Source organism: Anser brachyrhynchus (assembly GCF_964034855.1).
Source record: "Anser brachyrhynchus genome assembly, chromosome: 4".
In the NCBI taxonomy this organism is placed as follows: Eukaryota; Metazoa; Chordata; class Aves; order Anseriformes; family Anatidae; genus Anser; species Anser brachyrhynchus.
The window spans coordinates 6,266,869-6,285,983 of record NC_137698.1 but is presented as its reverse complement, the minus strand read 5'-3'; the positions used below and the strand labels follow the sequence as shown (position 1 = coordinate 6,285,983).

Here is a 19,115-nt window from a genome sequence, read left to right as displayed (position 1 = left end):
TACGGATTTAAGTTCCCCCCGGAGGAAGTGGTATTCTTCTTGCAATGGATTTAATGGAAGTTTCTGGACAGAAGGCACTTTTTATGAAGCTCAAGGAACACGTAAGCTTTCTATCTATGGTTTTTCATCATACACAGGTGTGAGTGGACAAGTCTTCACCACTGGAGACAGTGGAAACTTCTTTAAAGAAGTGAACAAGTGCTCACCATTAGTGAGATAATTTCTGGCAGCTTCTGAATAGCCTTTGGGCACCAAATGGCTTACTGCCACTATCTAGCCTACAATGAAGAGATGTTCAGCCTCTTTTTATCTATCAAGTCTCTGGAGAGAAGCAATGTACTGGCCTTAGTGCAGACAGTGTGCACAGAAATGTGCAGACATACTGATGGGAAGATAAACTTCATCTAGAATTCTTACTCTGTGCATCTCTAACAGACACTGAGACAGTATACAATTTTCTTGGAGACAGACAGTGTCTTCTATTAAGTGATACCACATAAAGTCACCGATGTTTTACAAGCACCCAAAAGAAAAAGAAGGAAATAGAAGCAGTGGCTCAAGTAGTGCTCTCAGCTAGGGCCGTAAAACTGGAAGGTGATTTTACCTTTCTGTTTGCTAAAGCCAGGTCATAAAGGAAACCTGTGGAAACCAAATCAAACATTTTATCGTGTGTATCCAGCCAAAAGCATAGACCACTAGACTGTTCCCTTGTGACAAGGGAAGACTTCTCATTACTTTCTGAGTGCAGGTTATTTTGTCGGAGTCGGTTAACCCAAACATCAAAATGTTTGTGACATGAATTCTTCCCCTGGCTACTGCTGTACTGTATTATCACAGCAGCCTCCCCATTATGTGTGTTGGATATGGGGGCATGGGCATTGTTCCCGTTTTCTTCTATAATCCTTATGGTGCACTGTTTCATCTCACAGTCTTGCTGCATTGCACAGTGTGGGTCACGGCTGATTTATTTCAAGCTTGTAAATCACAACAGAGTGACAGTCCTGGATTATGATATTTTAGTTATTTTTTTTATGATTGTGTTTACTGTGGCCTCTGTCTATGAATTAATGAGATTAGGGACTCGAGCTTTCAGTTGCTGCAAGTTATGTTACACTGATGGCAAGTAAATATCTGAAAATGGAAGTTTTCTGGAGGTGGTAATCACTGAACGGCAGGACTTACTTTGAAGTTCAGTGCTTAATGCTGATTTCTGAATGACAACACGTTAGCAACCATCAATGACAGCTTGAAATCTATCATGTTGACAATTAAAGACATTTCAATGAGTAAACCACTGTCAAATCTACTAACGTTTGGCTCACCTGTTGCAAAATAATGAGAATGGCTTGCTGACATATATAATTATCCATGACATGTTTGATTATTTAAAAAAAAATCATCACTGAACACAGTTTATTTCTGTTTGCAAGGGCATGGTTCTTGACTTTTTAGAAAATAACCAATTACATGGGTGTGTTTTCTGTAGGAATCAAAACCTTGAGATTTGTTAGAAACTGAAATAAATATTTGGTCTAATATATCTGCAAGACTTCCCAAGGTCTGCACAACTTGTGCCATTCTGTAAGAGTTCTTAAACATGTAAAAACCAAGAGACAGCTCCATTTCCCTCAAAATCCGTAAAACAACAGGCTCTCTCCTCATAAGACTTCAGGCTGAAAAGGCTGCAAAACTGAGTACACCACAAACTGTGGCTGCTTAAGGTTGGGGAGAGGGCATTAGTGTTTGGCTCACTGTCTTGAGAACCCTAGGAAGTTGCAGCGTGTTTGGTCACCCGTTCCTGTCCGTTTTACAGTGAGTGTGCCGTGGCTAGTGCTCTAGCACAGGGTCACGCCGCAGGAGAGCAGCGCATAGAATTCCTCATGCTCCATTACTCCTTTTCTTTGTTCAACCCAGTTGGTAGAGACAAGCAAAACTAGCAGACGGTGATATGCTGTTGGGCAAAGCAATTGGAGAGGGTAGAGGTCTTTCCAACTACAAAGTGAGAAAAGAGGCAAAATTTTAACTAATAGAAAAGGTTGTCTGACAAACAGATTCACCGGGCATGGAAAATTTCCAAAGGCAAATGCAGGAGATGGTGTTTATTCTTATTTTTGAAAAAATATTACAAAACAGGTTGTAAGAAATAGCTTTTTTTTTTTTTTTTTTTTAAGTAAAGCAATAGAATGGGAGATTTAGTGGATCTATAATTACTTATATTCATAAATCAATTACTTCATTACAATATTAATTCTGCTTCTTTTACTTGTTTTGGTATAGCGTGAGAAAAATCCTCATTACCTTTTGGCTTTGTTTGTAGCATGCATGTCGAGAAACAAGGAAAAAAGTGAACCAATCAAGAAGAGTTGGATTGAATCAAATCTAAGAAGACTGTTCATTTATTCATTTTTCTGATTATTTATTAACTGATACAGACATGTTTCCATGGTAGAAAACTGGCAGTGGTCATTTGTAATGCACCGCAGGTAAAGTTGGAATACTTGTTATTGCCAGAGACCCTGCCCACGTGTCCTTTCCATTGATGTATGTCAGCGCTAGTTTGGCAGGCAGATAAATTGAGGTGCAGAGGCTAAACAAGCAGCTGGGAAGGGCAGCATATGGCACCCCACCTCATCTACGAGACCTGTATTTCCATTTGCTCTGTGAATCAGACAGGTTTTTTTGTTTTTGTTTTTATTTCATCTTGTATTCTTTGACTTAGTCATGGCTGTGAAAGTAATGTATGCTTCCGAAGAATTCCCTAAGCCCCAATGTTCCCTGTAACTACTTGAATCAACTGCTACAGGAAAGTAATTTTGCTTGCTGCAACAAAACCAAAACTTGTAACAGGTGCCTCTGAACTTTGTGGTTCAAAGCTCGTGAGGCTTTGCAATTCGCCTGAGCGGGGTCATTTTAACCAAGAACATTAAGACTCAACATACTGCACCAGCTTTTAAGGGGAAAGGTATTGACTTTAATAAATTGATCTTAACTTTTGTTCTTAATTTACTGAGGCCAAAGATTGTTGTTATGTCAGGAAGAGGGCAGGTGTTCTTGTAGTTAGGTATCTAACTACTGGGTTATGTCTTGGAGTACCTACTTACGTGACCAAATACCTGTACAGGAACATGCATAATATACATGCATAACTAGATTTTGAGTTAAAGCTTTCATGAAAACATGGAAAGGTTTAAATCTCTGCAATTCCTCACGGTCATTTTATGCTTTTCTAACCTTCCTTGTGATTTGATCTGTATGTTTTGTGTTCTTTTAGTTGCCTTGTAACTGTAAGGTGTTCTGGTGCATAATATTCTGTGAAGAGAAATTATTTGGCCTTTGTTTAGTTGTGAAATGATGCCCTGGCTTGGATCGTGAACACTAGCAATCACAAGAGAATAGGTGAGGCTGAACAAGTAGCTTTCTCTGATGCTCATTAGACTGAGAAGTATGTCCCAGATACAGGGATGTTAACTAATACCTCTTGGTTCATAAGGGAAGTGGCTGCTGTACTACTTGTTCTTGTAGTGACAGTGTGTGCGCATTTTGCAAGAAACCTGCCCCAGAGTAATTTTCAGTGATACTTTTGTTAGAGAGCCTTTCTCTTTTGTGCCTGTGATTCATCCCTTTCAGTACCTGAGTTGCTCTGAGAATGTGCATTACGTTGTTCGGCTTCTCTGCGTTTCAGGTTTAGATTAAGATAGCTTTCTGCCTCGTCTTCTGCAATATAATGGTTTCAATTACATGTACTTAAAAGTTTCTGATTTTTAAAGGTGGCATTGTTTGGTGAGCTGCTCAAATGCCTTTAGGTACAGACACAGGTATGGGACATCGTGTTTTTTTGTTTCTTTTCTATCAGTGGTCTTGTGAGAGAAAGGTGGGATGAATTCTTGATTGAAATAAAACTAACATGCAGATTTGCAGTCTGTTCTTACACTGCATTGTGCAGGATTGATGGAAATACGTACCTGTTAAGTTACTCATAAGTACTGGCTGGACTAAGGAGTAGAACTGTACAAAATCTTCCTGAATTTTTCCATTAATTATAAAAAAAATACACTAAGCGTATCTCAGATGTTATTATTTAGTACCTGGTTATGCAAAAATCAATGTGATTTTTTTCCAGCTTAGTCAATCCCCTTCCTGTTCCTCCTAGTGCAGGCTTCCCTGCACACAGTATTCCCTTCGAAGTTGGTCTAATTCTCACTCTCCTAATTAACTTGAAATTACTGATTTTCTTAATGGCCGTGAAGTGTTGCTTCAAAAATAATAATCCAGTGTTTCAGAAGCTCATCCTTTCTGTCCCAGAAAAGGTAACAGCATTCATCTTTATGAGCAATCTGAGCACTGGCTTTCAGTGAATATTTAATTAAGTTAAATCAATTTCTCTTGCTGTCTCTAGAATGATGTACTTTATTTTCGTGAGGCTTTCATGGCTGTCTGATGAGGCAAGTGGAAAAGACTCCCTTCTTTCAGACAGGAGTCCTTTTCCAGTCTGGCACGTTGGATAGGTTGTTTCTCTTTCTTGGTGCTGCTTTATCAAGTGTAGTCGCTTTCTTTCCCTCCTCTAAAACTGAATGTTCCAGTTAAACGATGGTCATTCAGGCAAGCTGTATTTTAGGCTTTCCATTTAGAGACTTTCGCAGAGGAGCAATTGTGTGGATAAAAATAAGTAAAGGTTCCTTGAATCCGTTTTCTGACACATGCATCTGAGGCCTGTTTCACAGAGGTTAAAGCAAGTATCTTATGACTCTCCTCCAGTCTATATCCAAGTCATTGAAGTAATAGCTTCCTTCTGGAGCATTTGGAAAATATCTCCATGGGCAAAAAATAGACTGATCTGACGTGTTTTCCTTTTCATCTCTTTTTTTTTTTCTGTAATGTCACAGCTTATACGCCTTTAAGATCTAGGGTGGGTAGTGTTGAATGCCTTGGCAAGATGCTCAACTACTTTACAAGTATCTCCCTTGACTTTGACAGGAATCAGAGCTTCTCAACACTTCAAAGAATGAAGCTCTTCTGTAGTGTGAGAAGACCTTCCTTGGTGTGAACTGAGTGACTCAAATACAGAAGGGAAGATGACGTTTTGTTTTAGACCTGTTGTTTCAGCCCTTGGTTTCTCAGCTGAGGAGGTGCTAATGAGTGCCAACTGTAATGGAGAGGATTTCTGTGTAAGTTCAGCTGTAGTAGGTCCACATCATTCAACCCATTAAACTGTCCTCGTTTGTCAGCTGTGATATCAGGGGTATTTTGAGAAGCTCTGTATCTTTTTGATAGTGTCAAGTGACATCCTGGACTGAAAACTGTAGATCAGTTACAGAACACTGCTAGTGAATATCTTTTAGGGTAAGTAGAAAAGCAGATCTCTTGGGTGTTGGTACATTCAGCTTTTTGGATGATTTTGTCTTAGCGATTCTGCCTATTACATGTTCTTGCTTTTATGCGCCTAGGAAGCAGAAATTGTATTTTTGCAACATAAGGATTGTGGCTGTATTACCTCACAGTCAGGATTCCTGTGCATGATGCTAGCATTAGTATGCGCTGAAGTATAAACATCAGTTAGCTGTAGAATAAAAATCACTTGAGAAAGATCTCTGTTAAGAAGATAAACAAATGCATTAAAAGCTAGTAGTTCTAAGGGACTTAGGCAGGATGAAACAAAGACAAAATTGTTCTTGCAGTTTAAATACTGCATCAACAGAGATCATCGAGCATAAACCATCAAAGGCCAGACTGGATGAAGGGCTTAGATGGAAGTAAGTATAAATAACTAAAATAAATCATTTACAGATTGAAAAAGATAAAGAAAAAATGACATTTAATGCTGCCTTTCAAATGGCATGGAGCCACTGCAACGCAGTGACGCCACCCGGGGTCCTACAGCCGGGTGTGTGTGTTGCTGCCATGCAAGTTACTCTGGGGCTGTTGGCGCAGAACGAATTGTATGGTTCTGGACTGAAGCTTTTATTTCCTACCACGCATCTATCTTGGATCTAATACATACTATATGACCTGCTCATTCAGGCAAATCAGGTGGAATTTCAGATAGTGAAAGCTGGTATGGAATTGCTCAGGCAAGAGCTATTGCAAAGGCAAAGGAAATGAATGGGGTTTTCCACTTCAGTTTGATGAGGACTTCAGGAGTCTTTGGTCACAGAGGCGAATGAAATAATAAAATAATAAGAGTTGTCAATAAAAGTTGTTTGTTAAAGAATCATGGTTAATGGACAAATCTGAGGTCATGTTTACTGCATTTTAGTCTTATTTGTGTTAAAATGAATCCTGCAGGCCCAGCAGAGATTGGATTCCCTTTGTACTAAACCTGAGAAAAATACCTTCCAATCTTTTAAGCTGGTTTTAGTCACGCTTAGAAGAAACTTGTTTTTATCCTGAAATTTTAAAGCCTAACGGGAAGATTTAGAACAAAAGATGGTAAAAGGGGCATAACTTGCTGAGTATAGTGTCTGAATAAGCTAAGACTTATGTCTCTTTTACCGCATTGCTCACTCAAAATAGCAGATGGAAAATAAAGCCAAGTTCATCAGGCGTGTTCTTTGTCAAAAATTATTCATAGAAAGATACGGAACCTATTTTAACAGACGTCAGAATATCGTTACATGTCCATTTTTTACTACGCCATTTTGTTTGGTAACTTTTTGTATTTACAGCATCTTGGATGCCTTTTTTTTTAGTACATATGTGTGAAGTTAGTAAGGTATTCAAATCCATAGCTGTAAATTCTGAATGGTATGGGAATGCCTGAAAGCCATAAAGCTGCAAGGCAAATGTATCAAATTTATTTATATGGTACTGACTATTAAATAGTTTAGAAATACTTCCATAAACCTGTAACTTGAAAAAGTTTTCAGCAGCCTTCAACAAGAAGTGTCCAGAGGTGAGTATTCAATTCCATCTGTAACGCACATTGTATTTCTAAAATGTCACAAGGTTTAGAGAACAGACTCTGTTACATTTCTGATAATTCTAAGATTTCTCTGCAAACAGCAACTGTTGCAAATCAGAAAAGCCTTTCCTCTTGCATTCAGCAGATTGAATTATTTAAATAGTTTAGAGGAAATACCTAAACTCTCATTAACAATTGGAAGCTAGCAAGGCTTTCATGTTTAATCTTTTTTTTTTGTTCTCTTTCAGAAAATCTTCTGTCACCTATAGCTATATATTTTTAACAAATATTCAGTTTCTGTGTAAATGAGTGCCTTAGGAGCAAAGCTAAGAAAAATAATGCTTTATGCTCTCTTGTTTGTACCTGAATGAATACAAATGAAATTCTGTAATGAAAATATCCGTATAATTTCTGTTGAGGAGCAGATGTGCTCAGTTATGTAAGAGTGAACCCTGAATAATTTAATCAACTTTCTTGCATGCAATTGAAAGGAATACAGTATTTGGTCCCCTCTTGCAGATCATCTTGTGAGTTCAGTGTTAACCTTGCAAGAGGAGAAGAGGAATTGTGCCTTTTCCCCCTGAGAGAACCAGGAGGCATTTTGAAAGCCTTGTCCAATCAAGTTGACTAATTTTATTAGCTAACCTATTTTCTGACTGTCATTTCTTGTATTGTACACTTTCTTCTGCTGCATGTGAAGCATCTGCTGCATGTGAAGCAGTCTTGCTCCATGGCAAGAACTTACGCTGCTAGTGTAAGAGAAATAAGTACAATGTTTATATATTATGATTATAAAATAATATTTATTTTCTCATACTGCTATCTCTGAGGTGAAACGTCAATTCCCTAATACAGTTTTCAGTGTTTTGTTTTCCCAGTGCCTTTTGCAGGCACACAGTTTGATATGTAAAAAGAAGTATCTCTGTTAAGCATTTTGGGGGTTCCTATTGGTTTTCCATATTAGAAGGATGCAGATAGGTTTGTACTTTGATAGTATTAGGCTGCAAATGACTGAGGGGGGTGGGAGGGGGAAGCTTTATTGGAATTTGTAGGAAGACAAGTTAAAAGGCCATTTTTTTTTTCTGCCTATTTCCAGTAAAAGCTTTTATGGTGTGCTCATTGAGGAAAATGCTGAGCTTTAAAAATGTACACTTAACGATTTCTATAGCTTAGGGAGTGAACGCTTTCTCTCAGGATAAGCAAGATTAATACCCCTTTTTTCTATTTTTTTTCTACCCCTTTCCCCACTTTTTTTCCTTTTCTTAAAAGTCTTTGAAATAACAAAAAGACCCATTTAAGATATTTATATTAATTGTTTAAGGGTACAGTGTACTTTTGGGAGAAACATTGTACAGATGCATAACTGCAATCACCAGCTGCTGTTTGCTGCTTTGCAATGAATAACTTTTTTTTTTTTGATTGAGTACCAAAGCGTCTCCTGCAAATCTCATCTCTAAGATCATGAACAAAGCTCAGTTATCTCATGCCCATCTGCAGTTTCTTACAGAGGTGGAGGAAGAGCTGGAGACTAATATTTCTCAGTTATAGCAGCCTAACTGTAAAACACTCTTCTTGTGGAGGTCACTAATTCAGTAGGGCCGTTTTCAGGCTGCCTTACAAATACAGCCTTCATCTAAGAGCCATTGAGAAGAGCAAGAAAGGAAAAAAAGTGGGGAAGGTGGAATTTACATTATAAGGACAGAAACACAAAATTGATGGCTCTAACACAATTTGATCTACTGGAGAAAAACAGGAGAATTCAGATGTTTGCAAGGGATTGAATTTCATCACTTTCTTACACTACAGTACTTCAGCTTTTATGAAGCACTCAGCCAAGCTGTGGAAGAACAGAGCAAAATGCACCCGATTGTTAATACCATGGTAAAGTCTGACCCACTGCATCAATTACTTGTGATAACAAGCTCATTACATATGATAATTTAATTTGCGTGCATAGTCCTGGGTTTTTAAAAGCACCCAGCTGATGCTCAGCTGTTACAAGTGTCAGCTGCTCTCAGGGTAGCGATGCCACTTGTTTGGGGATTAGCTGGTTTGTAAAAGCTAATCCCAGCATCGATGGCAAAATTCTGTGCATTTCTCTTCAGTGTGATTAAAAGTAAACCCAGAAGAGAGAGCGGGAGAAGCTTCCTATTCAGGAAGGATCTATAGGGATGCTATACAGCATCAAAAAAAAAAAAAAAAGAGAACATCTTGAGAATCGTTAGCAGTACTACAGCTGAGGGCACCATCTAGAGTAATTTGATTGCTTGCTGTCTGCCAGGGAGACCCAAGTTTGAGGTTCAGCTGTGGGGCAGAGCTTGGCTTCATGAATGGGCATCAGGCACGTGTGTGATGCACACGCAGCAGTGTGCGGGCTTCTCACCTAAGAGAAGCATTTGAATCACTACCTTTGGTGTTCCCCAACCCCAGTACACATCTCTCCATTGTTTGCCAGAGGCAGCTCCTTACAAAATTTCAAATCCATGGCCAGCAGGCAAAGAATAGCTCCTTATTCCAGTCCGTTCCCTTTCCTTTAGCTCTACCCTCATCTTCAGGCAGCAGCCTTGCAGAGTTAACAGCTATGCCGTGTGCTGCGCCTCCTCAGCAAGTTAAATTAGTGTTTGACTTTAATTCCTAATGGCTCTGGCAGTGATTGGAAAGACAAAAATAATGTTAACAGTGCTTTGTCAATTAAAACCTCAAGACCTGTCCTAATATACCCAGAAACACATGGCAGCCTGTGTAAGAAGAAATTAATTCAATTTCTCTACTCAATTACCCCTAAAGCCAAGGGCTCCAGGGTACTCTGGTGCATGACCTGCAAGCTCCTTTATCTCTTCCTCAGAGGCCTCAAAAGAATTAAGGCTCTTCTGTAGCAATTAATCCCCAAGCCAGATTTATCCAGTAGAATAGGAACATACATTTTGGGCTGAAGATCATATTACATTGATTAGGAAAATAGTGACCTAGATCCCTTCAAAGCCATACATGAAAATGGAGTGATTAGTACACTTTCCTCATTCATACCAACCTCTGACACGTCCCCATGGTTTTCCATTGAAACAGTCATCTGCCAGTGGGAGAGGGAAGAGAGTATTAGCATTTAACTATTTGGTTGTCCAGCATCTCCTTTCTTAACTCCCTTAACTCATTGGGTGTTTATTGTACCTTGAAAATTCTTGCAAGGATCTTAGCTCTGTGAATGGGCCCTGGAGCTGCCATTCAGAGGCCAAGGTGCATTGGGAGATTTCAAGTCCTTTTCCATGAATAGATTTTCTATTTCATAGATTTTGTTCAAGATCCTTCTTTCCTGGCATGTGCCTTATCTATTCTCTTCCAAACAGCTTCTGTGTAACACATACCCTGGTGTATCACTGTGACAGCTAAGGCAAATGGAGTTGCTTGGTGAAAAGCGGTTAGGACCTCTTCTCCTGCCTCGTTCAGGTCTCTAGGTCCACACTGAGGTGAGAGCTGCCTGTGTCAGAGCTTGTAGAGGCTCAGCCGTGCTGGGAAGCTGGATGGTTTGCATCACAGCTGCCTCCTGGTCTTGGGGCCAGACTTTTGTGTGTAGAAACAAGAGTAGGGTGCCCAAAGATTTTGTTATGGCAGGAAGATGGGAGGTGGGTAGGGTAAGTGTGGAGTTTTGCCATCTCCTTTGGAATAGGAGAAATATAAATTACATAAATTTATATTTATTTATATAAATACATATAGTAAATATATTTATTTAATTTCTACGTTCATATATATTTCAGATAAATATAAAATTTAAATTTAAATTATAAATGATATTGTATAAATTTCAAATGTAAATGTAATAGTTTAATTATAACTTCTGATTTGGACCATAAGTGCCATTTCATTTGCTGGCTTTCATTGTATTAAGCCCTTCACCACTCAGGCTTTCCATTCATGCTTATGGGCGTATCCTCAGAAAGGGAAGAAATTATAACTTATTTTGGTGTTTCCACTAGTTCTTGTATATCCTCTAGTAGCTGGGTAATCTCTACTCTAAAGCTCATCACTTTTGGCACGTACTTACAGCAAGCTTCTGAAAGGAAAACAATAAATGAGTGCATATAGCTAGGTTATGGTGCCGATTAGTTTAATCCTCCTGAGCTGGTTACACCTTGCATAGAGCTGTAACGAGCAGACTTCCAGTTGATCCCACCACTGTACTGGGTGACATAATGTCATCTGGGAGCGGGAGCTGGCCAGGTGTGTAAGTTAGCCAGATCTCTTCCTTGCATGCTGCTTTCTGCAGAAACTGGCACAACATAATCATGTTAGCTGAGCAGGACAGACAGCTTTGCTACAGACACTTGATTAAAGTTAAGTTCCTAATCAGCTAACCCTATACTTGAGAATAGAGGCCGTGGGTGCTCAGGCTGTTTAAAGTTGATCTACCTTAAATGATACGTAGCAGAAATGCATTAGAACCTTTTATAGGCTCCTGGATTTGTTTGGTAATATATATTTGTTTCTTCAATTGTTCATGCTATTTTATTTTTAAAACACATTTATTTTGAAAATGTTTCTTGTATGCTACGATACTTGCAGGCTGTTGTTTCTAAGCTGTTTGAACTATTCTTTTTTTCTTTTTTTTTTTAATGTTCATCATGGGTGGTTTATTGCACAATATAGACATGGAAAAAGGCTTCTGATATGAACTTCCAGACTTATTATGATGTATGCCAAAATTCAGAACATTCTGTGCTTTGTGAATTCAGCATTCAAATAACACAGCTCATAAGAGCTAGGGCAATTGTTTTTCTATATTTGCAAAAATATTAGTGGAACTCTGAGTTGACAAATTCTGCTTATCAGTATAATTTATTTATAACTGCTAAATCTGGGCTCTGGATATGGACAGTTGTGTTAGATGTCTGGCATACTCAAATAAGATTTTGTCAGGGAAATGAATTTCTATTCAGTTGCTTTTTTTTTCTCCAGATTTTTACAAGGGTGAGATATAGTTCAACAAAATAGTCTCTTCAGTTGATACTCAGTGAATAATTTTCTATGCTGTTTACTTAAACATTATTAAACAAGTGTTACCAACTGTCAACCTTTTATAACAGAAGAGAGAATTATTGATTTTGAATTATTTTACCTTGTCTTTGGCTTTTTGAGTGATAGATACTGTTTTCCAAAGACTAAATACATTATGGATGATTTCTACCCAACTAGTTTTTCAACCTTTCAGGGCCAAAGAGTCAAGCTTCACATACGTATACTTTATCTGTTTGGCAGTATTTCTGAATTTCTGTACAAGATATAGAAGGTGCTAGTGCAATTAGTCCGTGATTTTGCAGAATAGATCACCAAGCTCTAAAGCTAAATTTACAAGGGATGTCTGTTTAAAACTATTTACCTTACTAACAGTTCTGAACTTTCATTTACAGTCCCAATGGGGAACTGTTGTCTTGTTTGAGATGTGAAGCAGCTGTATCTCTTCCTCGTACAACGTTAAGCACCTGCGGATGGCACTGAGGCCTATAGCCACATGATCATGAGTATACCACAGGCTTCATGTTTTTAGGTGCGGTTTGTTGTGCTGACAATGACTGAAAAGTCAAGTGCACAACATCCTCTGACTCCTCTATAGTTTCTTTGGATAAGGCTATGCTGTCTTTCTGTGATGCTGTTGTGGTTTAACCCGGCCGGCAGCTAAACACCACACAGCCGTTCGCTCACCCTCCCCCCTCCCTCGCTGGGATGGGGGAGAGAAACGGGAAAGTGAAGCCGGTGAGTTGAGATAAAGACAGTTTATTGAGACAGGAAATTAATAATAACAATAATAATAATGATGATAATAGTACTACTACTAATAATGTGTAAGAAAACAAGTGATGCACAATGCAATTGCTCACCACCCGCTGACCGATGCCCAGCCTATCCCCGAGCAGCCGGCCCCCCACCCCGGCCAGCCACCCCTATATATTGTTTAGCATGACGCCAGATGGTATGGAATACCCCTTTGGCCAGTTTGGGTCAGCTGCCCTGGGTCTGTCCCCTCCCAGCCCCTGCTGCACCCCCAGCCTGCCCGCTGGCAGGACAGAGCGAGAAGCCGAAAAGTCCTTGGCCTGGTGTAAACACTGCTCTGCAACAATTAAAACATCAGCATGTTATCAGCGCTCTTCTCATCCTAATCCAAAACATAGCATCCTACCAGCTACTAGGAGGGAAATTAACTCTGTCCTAACTGGAACCAGGACAGATGCTTGTGAGGAAGCGCTAAGAGTATGTTTGATCAGTGGCACCAGACAAACTGTTTTGAGTGCTGAGCTCATTTGTGGTGGGGGAACATCTGGAGTCTCCTGAGACCACCCAAAGTTGCCTGAAGGCAGAGCACTCTGACCACACTATGTGAGGGACAGAGCGAGCCGGGTTAAGTTTTGTATGAAATGGAGGTTACCTCAAAGAAGAGGCAGTCCCCTCACTGCTCACAGTTTTCGCCTCAGGAGCAGACAAAAAGGGAATAGGAACAGAGACCTTAGGTTAATATGGGGAAACTATTGAGGAACCAAAAGATCTGGTGGAAAAAGAGAGAGTTATAAAAGCCTGCCATGAGGAGAAATATCTGTTTTATGTGACAGAAGTTCACAATAATTGGATATAACTATACCCAAGGCTTTCCCTGGTTATTCAAGTTGTTCAGCCAAGAAGCTATTCAGCTGTGTTTGAAAAGGAGAGTTTGAAGGTTTCACTTGTTATTTTTGGCTTGTGACATTCACCTGGCGACCACGCTGCTGTGATCCTCTTTATATGAACCTTACTGAGCTCAGGATGACCTGGAGGCGGTGAAAGAGGAAGTATTTCACTGAGGGAGAAGTCTGTGAGTAGGTGTTGTGTGAGAGACATTTGCTAAAATGGTACTAGGGAGAAATGCTGGAAGTGTTTTGAGAGCATGGCAGATGGTTACACTGATTTTTCCTTAGTATACACTGGGATAATAACTGCTTTGTAATGTGGGGGTAGCTACATGAACCGTGTGTGTGTATGTGGATCTGCATATTGGAAATGGTCTGGCCTTGGCAGCATGGACAAGTTTACCCAGAGTAATTTGTTAGTTTGGTAATTTTGAGGTAAATTTTAGCCCTCACAGAGCTTGATGTTAGCATGTCTGCACTATCTCTTGTACCTAAGCATGTCTGCTGCTAGCTCTGTCTTTACATCCTACTAGTATGAGGAGGATTGCATGCCTAGCAAGCTATGAAGAGTAGTTTTGGACTACTGTCACATAGTCCAAAACTACTCTTCATAGCTTGCTAGGCATGCAGTGTGTCCAGGTGACTGATGTCGGTGTCCGTGTTATTTTGCATCACCAGTACTGTAGTGAAAAACTTAGTGCTGGGAAACTCTCAGAAATACTGATTCTGGAGGCTATGTTACAGAGCACTCCTAACAGGCAGGTTAGGTATCTGTAAATGTAACCATTTGCTTTGGGAAATCTGATTCCAGCTGTATCTGATATGTATGCTTCAGCGTTATAGGTAGGAGAGAGGCTGGCATACTGTATAAAGAGCAATCCACTTTGGCAGTAACTGTATTCCATGTGATGTATGAACCCATCTGAAACAATCTGAATTTAAATACCCACAGCAACTGCTCATGGACTGATAAAGAATTATCCTTGACTGGACTCAACAAATCATTTTGAATAATGAAAATAGAATCACTTAAATCCTCGTGAACAGGAAAAGACTTCAATTGAACTGAAGGCATTCATTAATACCAGGAGCTCACTCAACGTTTGTAAACAGTGGTGTATCCTAGGCAATCTCCTGCCTCTTCCATAGCAATGTGTGGAGGTACTCATTAATAAACAGCATGTAGTAATTGGGGCTCTACATGTAAATCTCACCTTGAACTGAAGGAAATAGAACAGCAGATTTAAATTTTTACCTGAGCTGTTGCAACTTCAAAAATATTGAAATAAATGCTTACACACTATACTTCACGCAGAGATGAGTTGGTCAGGTTTTGACATTTATGTCAGTGAAATAAGAGGTTCTTGTTCACTGCTGCCACTGAAAATCACCAGTAGTAAAGGAGAAATATCCATGTTCTAAACAGATATGAATGTTTTCACCTAGACTTGAAAATGACAGCTTTTGAAACTTGAGTTTTGGTCCCTTTCTCTGTGCTAGTTCCCCTGGTATATCATTTTGGAAAACGCGTATTAGTAGTGGTCAATGAGCTTCCTCAACAGACAGAGCTATGAAATATAAATATGCTGCAAATAGCTCATGTGTCCAGTTCTGCCAATGCATCCTAATATTGGTAATAAAACTTAAGTGGTCTGGGAGGGCAGCTGTCAAGGGATTCCTGCCAAGCAGTTACTGGCAGCAATCTCCCGAATGCATCCTGTATGAGTACCCAGAGCATACTTTGAGTTCAGTTTTCCTCTCAACATCATGCTTTTATATGCAAGACTTGAGACAAAGGCACAATAAATTTCTTTTCACGAAACGAGGTTTCAAGGTTTGTGTTTAAATTTAGTCATGTTTAGCTTTTAATCACAAGCATAGTCAATGTCAAAGGAATGACAGAGAAAAGTGATATTGAAGATAACGTTTCTGGAGATGTAAAAGCGAAACCTGAGCTTCCCTGCAAATGGCAGGTCAGGCGCCAGTGAAATTTTCTCACCAGACAAGTATTTTAGAGGCAGACTCCAGAAGGAGCCTGGGATGAAGCAGTAAGAACTTTTTTGCATGAGAAAGATTAATGTCTTAGAAGATCTTTGAGATGAGAAGAACGTTCCTGATGCTCTTGAATTTTAGCTGCTTCTGGAGTATTATTATGCCCTTCCCAGGAGGAAGCTAGCTCTGCATCTGCTTTCCTTATTTTACCTCTCAACGAAAGAGGACCGTGGATTGGAGCCTGCAGCACAGGTACAAGACTGCTACAGGGCTGTACCAGTGGTCATGCGAGGCATGTGCACTGCGTGTAGGTGACTGTTTTGAGCGGTCTGACTCACACAAACTGAAGATGACCTGATTTCTTCCACCCCCAGTGAGGGGTGTCAGGAGGCCTGTAATGAATTTAATAGGGAGCAGGACACTTGCTGAAAATGTTTGTTCAGAAACGGTCATTAAAATGCAGTCTGCTGTAGGTCACAGCTTTTGCTGTGCTACAGGTTTATCTGTGTAATCCTTTATGGTTTTTGAGACTGGGCTGAGATCTGGGTTAGCACCACGTGTCATTGCAATGTTTTGATACGAAAAATGCTGTGATGGTGAGCACAGATTCCTTCGTTTGTTGAGTACAGGAGTAACATGTAACTTCAGAGGAGAGCTACAGGAATGCTGAGGCTGGGCTTGGACATCCCCACCCCACCAATGTATAGAGAGATTATCGAGAGATTACTTGTTCAACAGGTCATATCCTAAATCACTTAGTAACGGTGAGACTGCTTCACTCATTTAAAAAACAAAAAAAAAAGAAAAGGTGTGAGGAAGCTGCCATTTCTGCCTCAATATATATCAATCAAGGATAATTAAAGTAACGAGTATGATGTTTTGTACACAAATTCAGATCACTACAGTCATAGTGTTCAAACTTACATTCATATACAGATTTTACCAACACTGATTTTATAATAACCACATTTAGAAAAGACAGTTTATTTAACAATTACAAATTTTCTGTACGTATGTTGCTTAAAAGTTGTGTGTAAGCAGCCAGAAGACTTCATGACATATGCAGGTAATATATCACCGCCAGGTTAATATGCTTATGTTCATTTTTGTGTGTGGCGGTCCTGAACCTCCTCAGCTGAGATTGTAAACACCTATGAAGATTTTATATCCTTAAAATAGAGTATTTCAGGGAAAAAATAAATAAGAATGACTTTCATAGGTACTGCATAATATTTACTGTTGGCTTTTTTTTTTTTTTTTGAAAATAAGGTGGGTGTGCAACTATGGCATGAGGGAAATTGATAATGGAGTTGTGTTTTTTTTTTTTCTTTTTAATGAACAGTCAAGAGAGCCATTAATGAACAGAATTTTTTGCTTCAGTGGATTTTAGATCAGGTCTTGGGTAGGAAATGTGAGAGTCTGGAATTGTGCTGCACTTCATGTAACAGAGCAGACTGCTCTGTGACCAGGTTCTTTCAGTTATTCTGGATGCGAGGGTTTACTGTTTTAATACCGAATGTACTTATCTGAGGATATTTGATGTTACATGGGATTTTGTTTTAGCCTAGTGATACAGCAATGCACTGAAATCACAATACAAGTTACACTTAGCAGAATATAGGAATTGCACTGTACAGGTGAATCACAGTACAAACGTGACTCCAATGACTGGTCTCTATAATATGCTCACCACCACGATGCTGGGCAGCCGTAGTTGCTGGGAAGGGATACGTATGTGGGTTGAAGCCAGCTCAGCTTGGCCCATACCAACTCCCACCTTGCTGGTCTGGCTGACTCAGGAAGACATTCATTCACACTTAAGTTTTGATTGACTGAAATCAAACATTTGCACGAACAGTTGACCCGTGAAGTGATGAAGCCAGTCGATCCACCCAACTGATGCAGCCATTGATCTAAAACAGAGGCCTCTCTCTGGTCTCCTTTGGGTTAAGTTCAGCTTTGTTTGCAACAGCCGTGGTCAGTCACCCCCTAAATTCCTGATGGAGGTGTGTCAGTGAAACACCACGTCTACTGCAGAGAAGACAGTTCATGGGCACAGTTTATTTTTTTATCTGTTAGCCGAACATTCAGTTTAAAGTCTTTTGGGGGAATTTATCACCTTTCCAACCTTTTCTGACCTTTGTAAATCCCAAAGCTCCTGTTAGGGTCGCTGGAGGAAGATCTTACCCTTGGCACTAAAACACAACGCTATGGGACATTTACCTAAGCAATACGTCCTCCTGGAAGTATGTGTTTGATCAGAATCTAACGTTCAGTAAGATAGGAGCTTTTGTAGAATTTAACATAGCCTTAGAGATTTTCTTCTTCCTTTGAAAACCAAAGCAAAACATTTTTTAGACAGAGCTGAACTTCATTCATACGAACTTCATCTTATCCATTTGCATGGGGGTGAGGCGAAATTATAAACCAATAGAATAGGTTTGGGGTTCATTACATCTTCATTGTAAAGAAAAAAGTTTAAATCAGGTCTTACGTAACTTTGTTATTGTCAAATCAATGCACTCAATAGAAAACCTCATACAATTCAATAAGTGAAGGAGGCTGTTATATTTCAGTAAATGAAACAGAAATGCCACAGGTCAGACACAGCTGAAACAATGTTTTTTTATGCTATTGGCTTGTTTCAGACAACGTTTAGATTGCAAACAATGCTGTGTATAAGGTGTGACTGTGCTTTTGGACTGATGGATACGTATGTCTTCAAGTTCTTCTTTCTCTCCAAAGCACAAACATAAAGTGATGCCTAAAAGTCTCATGATATTTATAGCTATGCTTCGTCGGCTGAATTGTGACTGTTTTCTGGTGATACAATTATCCAGTTCCGAGGTGGGAGAGCATTGCCTCTCGCCCATCTAGCGCTGCCCTTCCAGCAAGTGTCACCCTGAATGCTTAGGAATAATCATCTGCTGATGTGTGCGGAGAGCTGAGGAAACTCGAGGCCGCGGAGATGGTCTTGGAGTTCCTCCGCGAACAGCCATTGAAACTCGCGTCCCTTAGAGCTGCTTTCTTCTTGCGGCTGGCGTGGGAGTTGTCTCCGTCATCGAGCACTACGGTCATGCTGGACTCCATTCGGGACACGGCATAGAGGCTGCTTTGCCGGGTGGGGTGAAACCTGGCCGCCTTGAGCTCCAGCTCGTCGTGGCTGGACACCTCAATGAAGGGGCACCAGCGGAAAGCTCGTTTGAAGCCAGCTCGGAACCTGGGGAGAAAGATATTTGGTGAGAGCCAGCCACAAACCTTCCCCTGAAAACACACACAGCGCTGGCTTGACACAGGGTCGTAGCTAATTACCTTGCCCCTGATCCTGTTTGTGGGGAAGGCAGTCAGAGTTTGCTTGGCTGAAGTCTTATGAGTAGGGGAAAAGTGATAGTGGTAACAGCTCGTTTCTAGTTCTGATTTTTTTTATTTACTTTCCCTGCTTTGTAACGTGGATATTTTCCTGATACTCGTTTTCCCTTCACTTGCTCATGTCTAAAAATAAATAAACAAATAAATAAATGCCAGCTTTCCTAGCACTGTCTTCACAGAAATTGCTGTGATTTGACTTGTGA

The 19,115-nt window shown here is 40.0% G+C and overlaps 1 protein-coding gene and 1 long non-coding RNA gene across 15 annotated transcripts in view; one reads left to right on the top strand and one right to left on the bottom strand.

The window, feature by feature from the left end:
* The window catches only part of LOC308194595, a 281,017-nt gene that overhangs the window by 47,547 nt on the left and 214,355 nt on the right, over window positions 1-19,115 (top strand). The gene's annotated exons all lie outside the window — the stretch shown is intronic.
* The window catches only part of TACR3 (tachykinin receptor 3), a 50,083-nt gene continuing 36,318 nt past the window's right edge, over window positions 5,351-19,115 (bottom strand). The window contains exon 5 of the mRNA XM_080590693.1: window positions 5,351-18,763. Within this exon, the coding sequence (XP_080446819.1) occupies window positions 18,454-18,763 (310 nt within the window). The 3' untranslated portion in view covers window positions 5,351-18,453. The remainder of the gene's footprint in view (window positions 18,764-19,115) is intronic.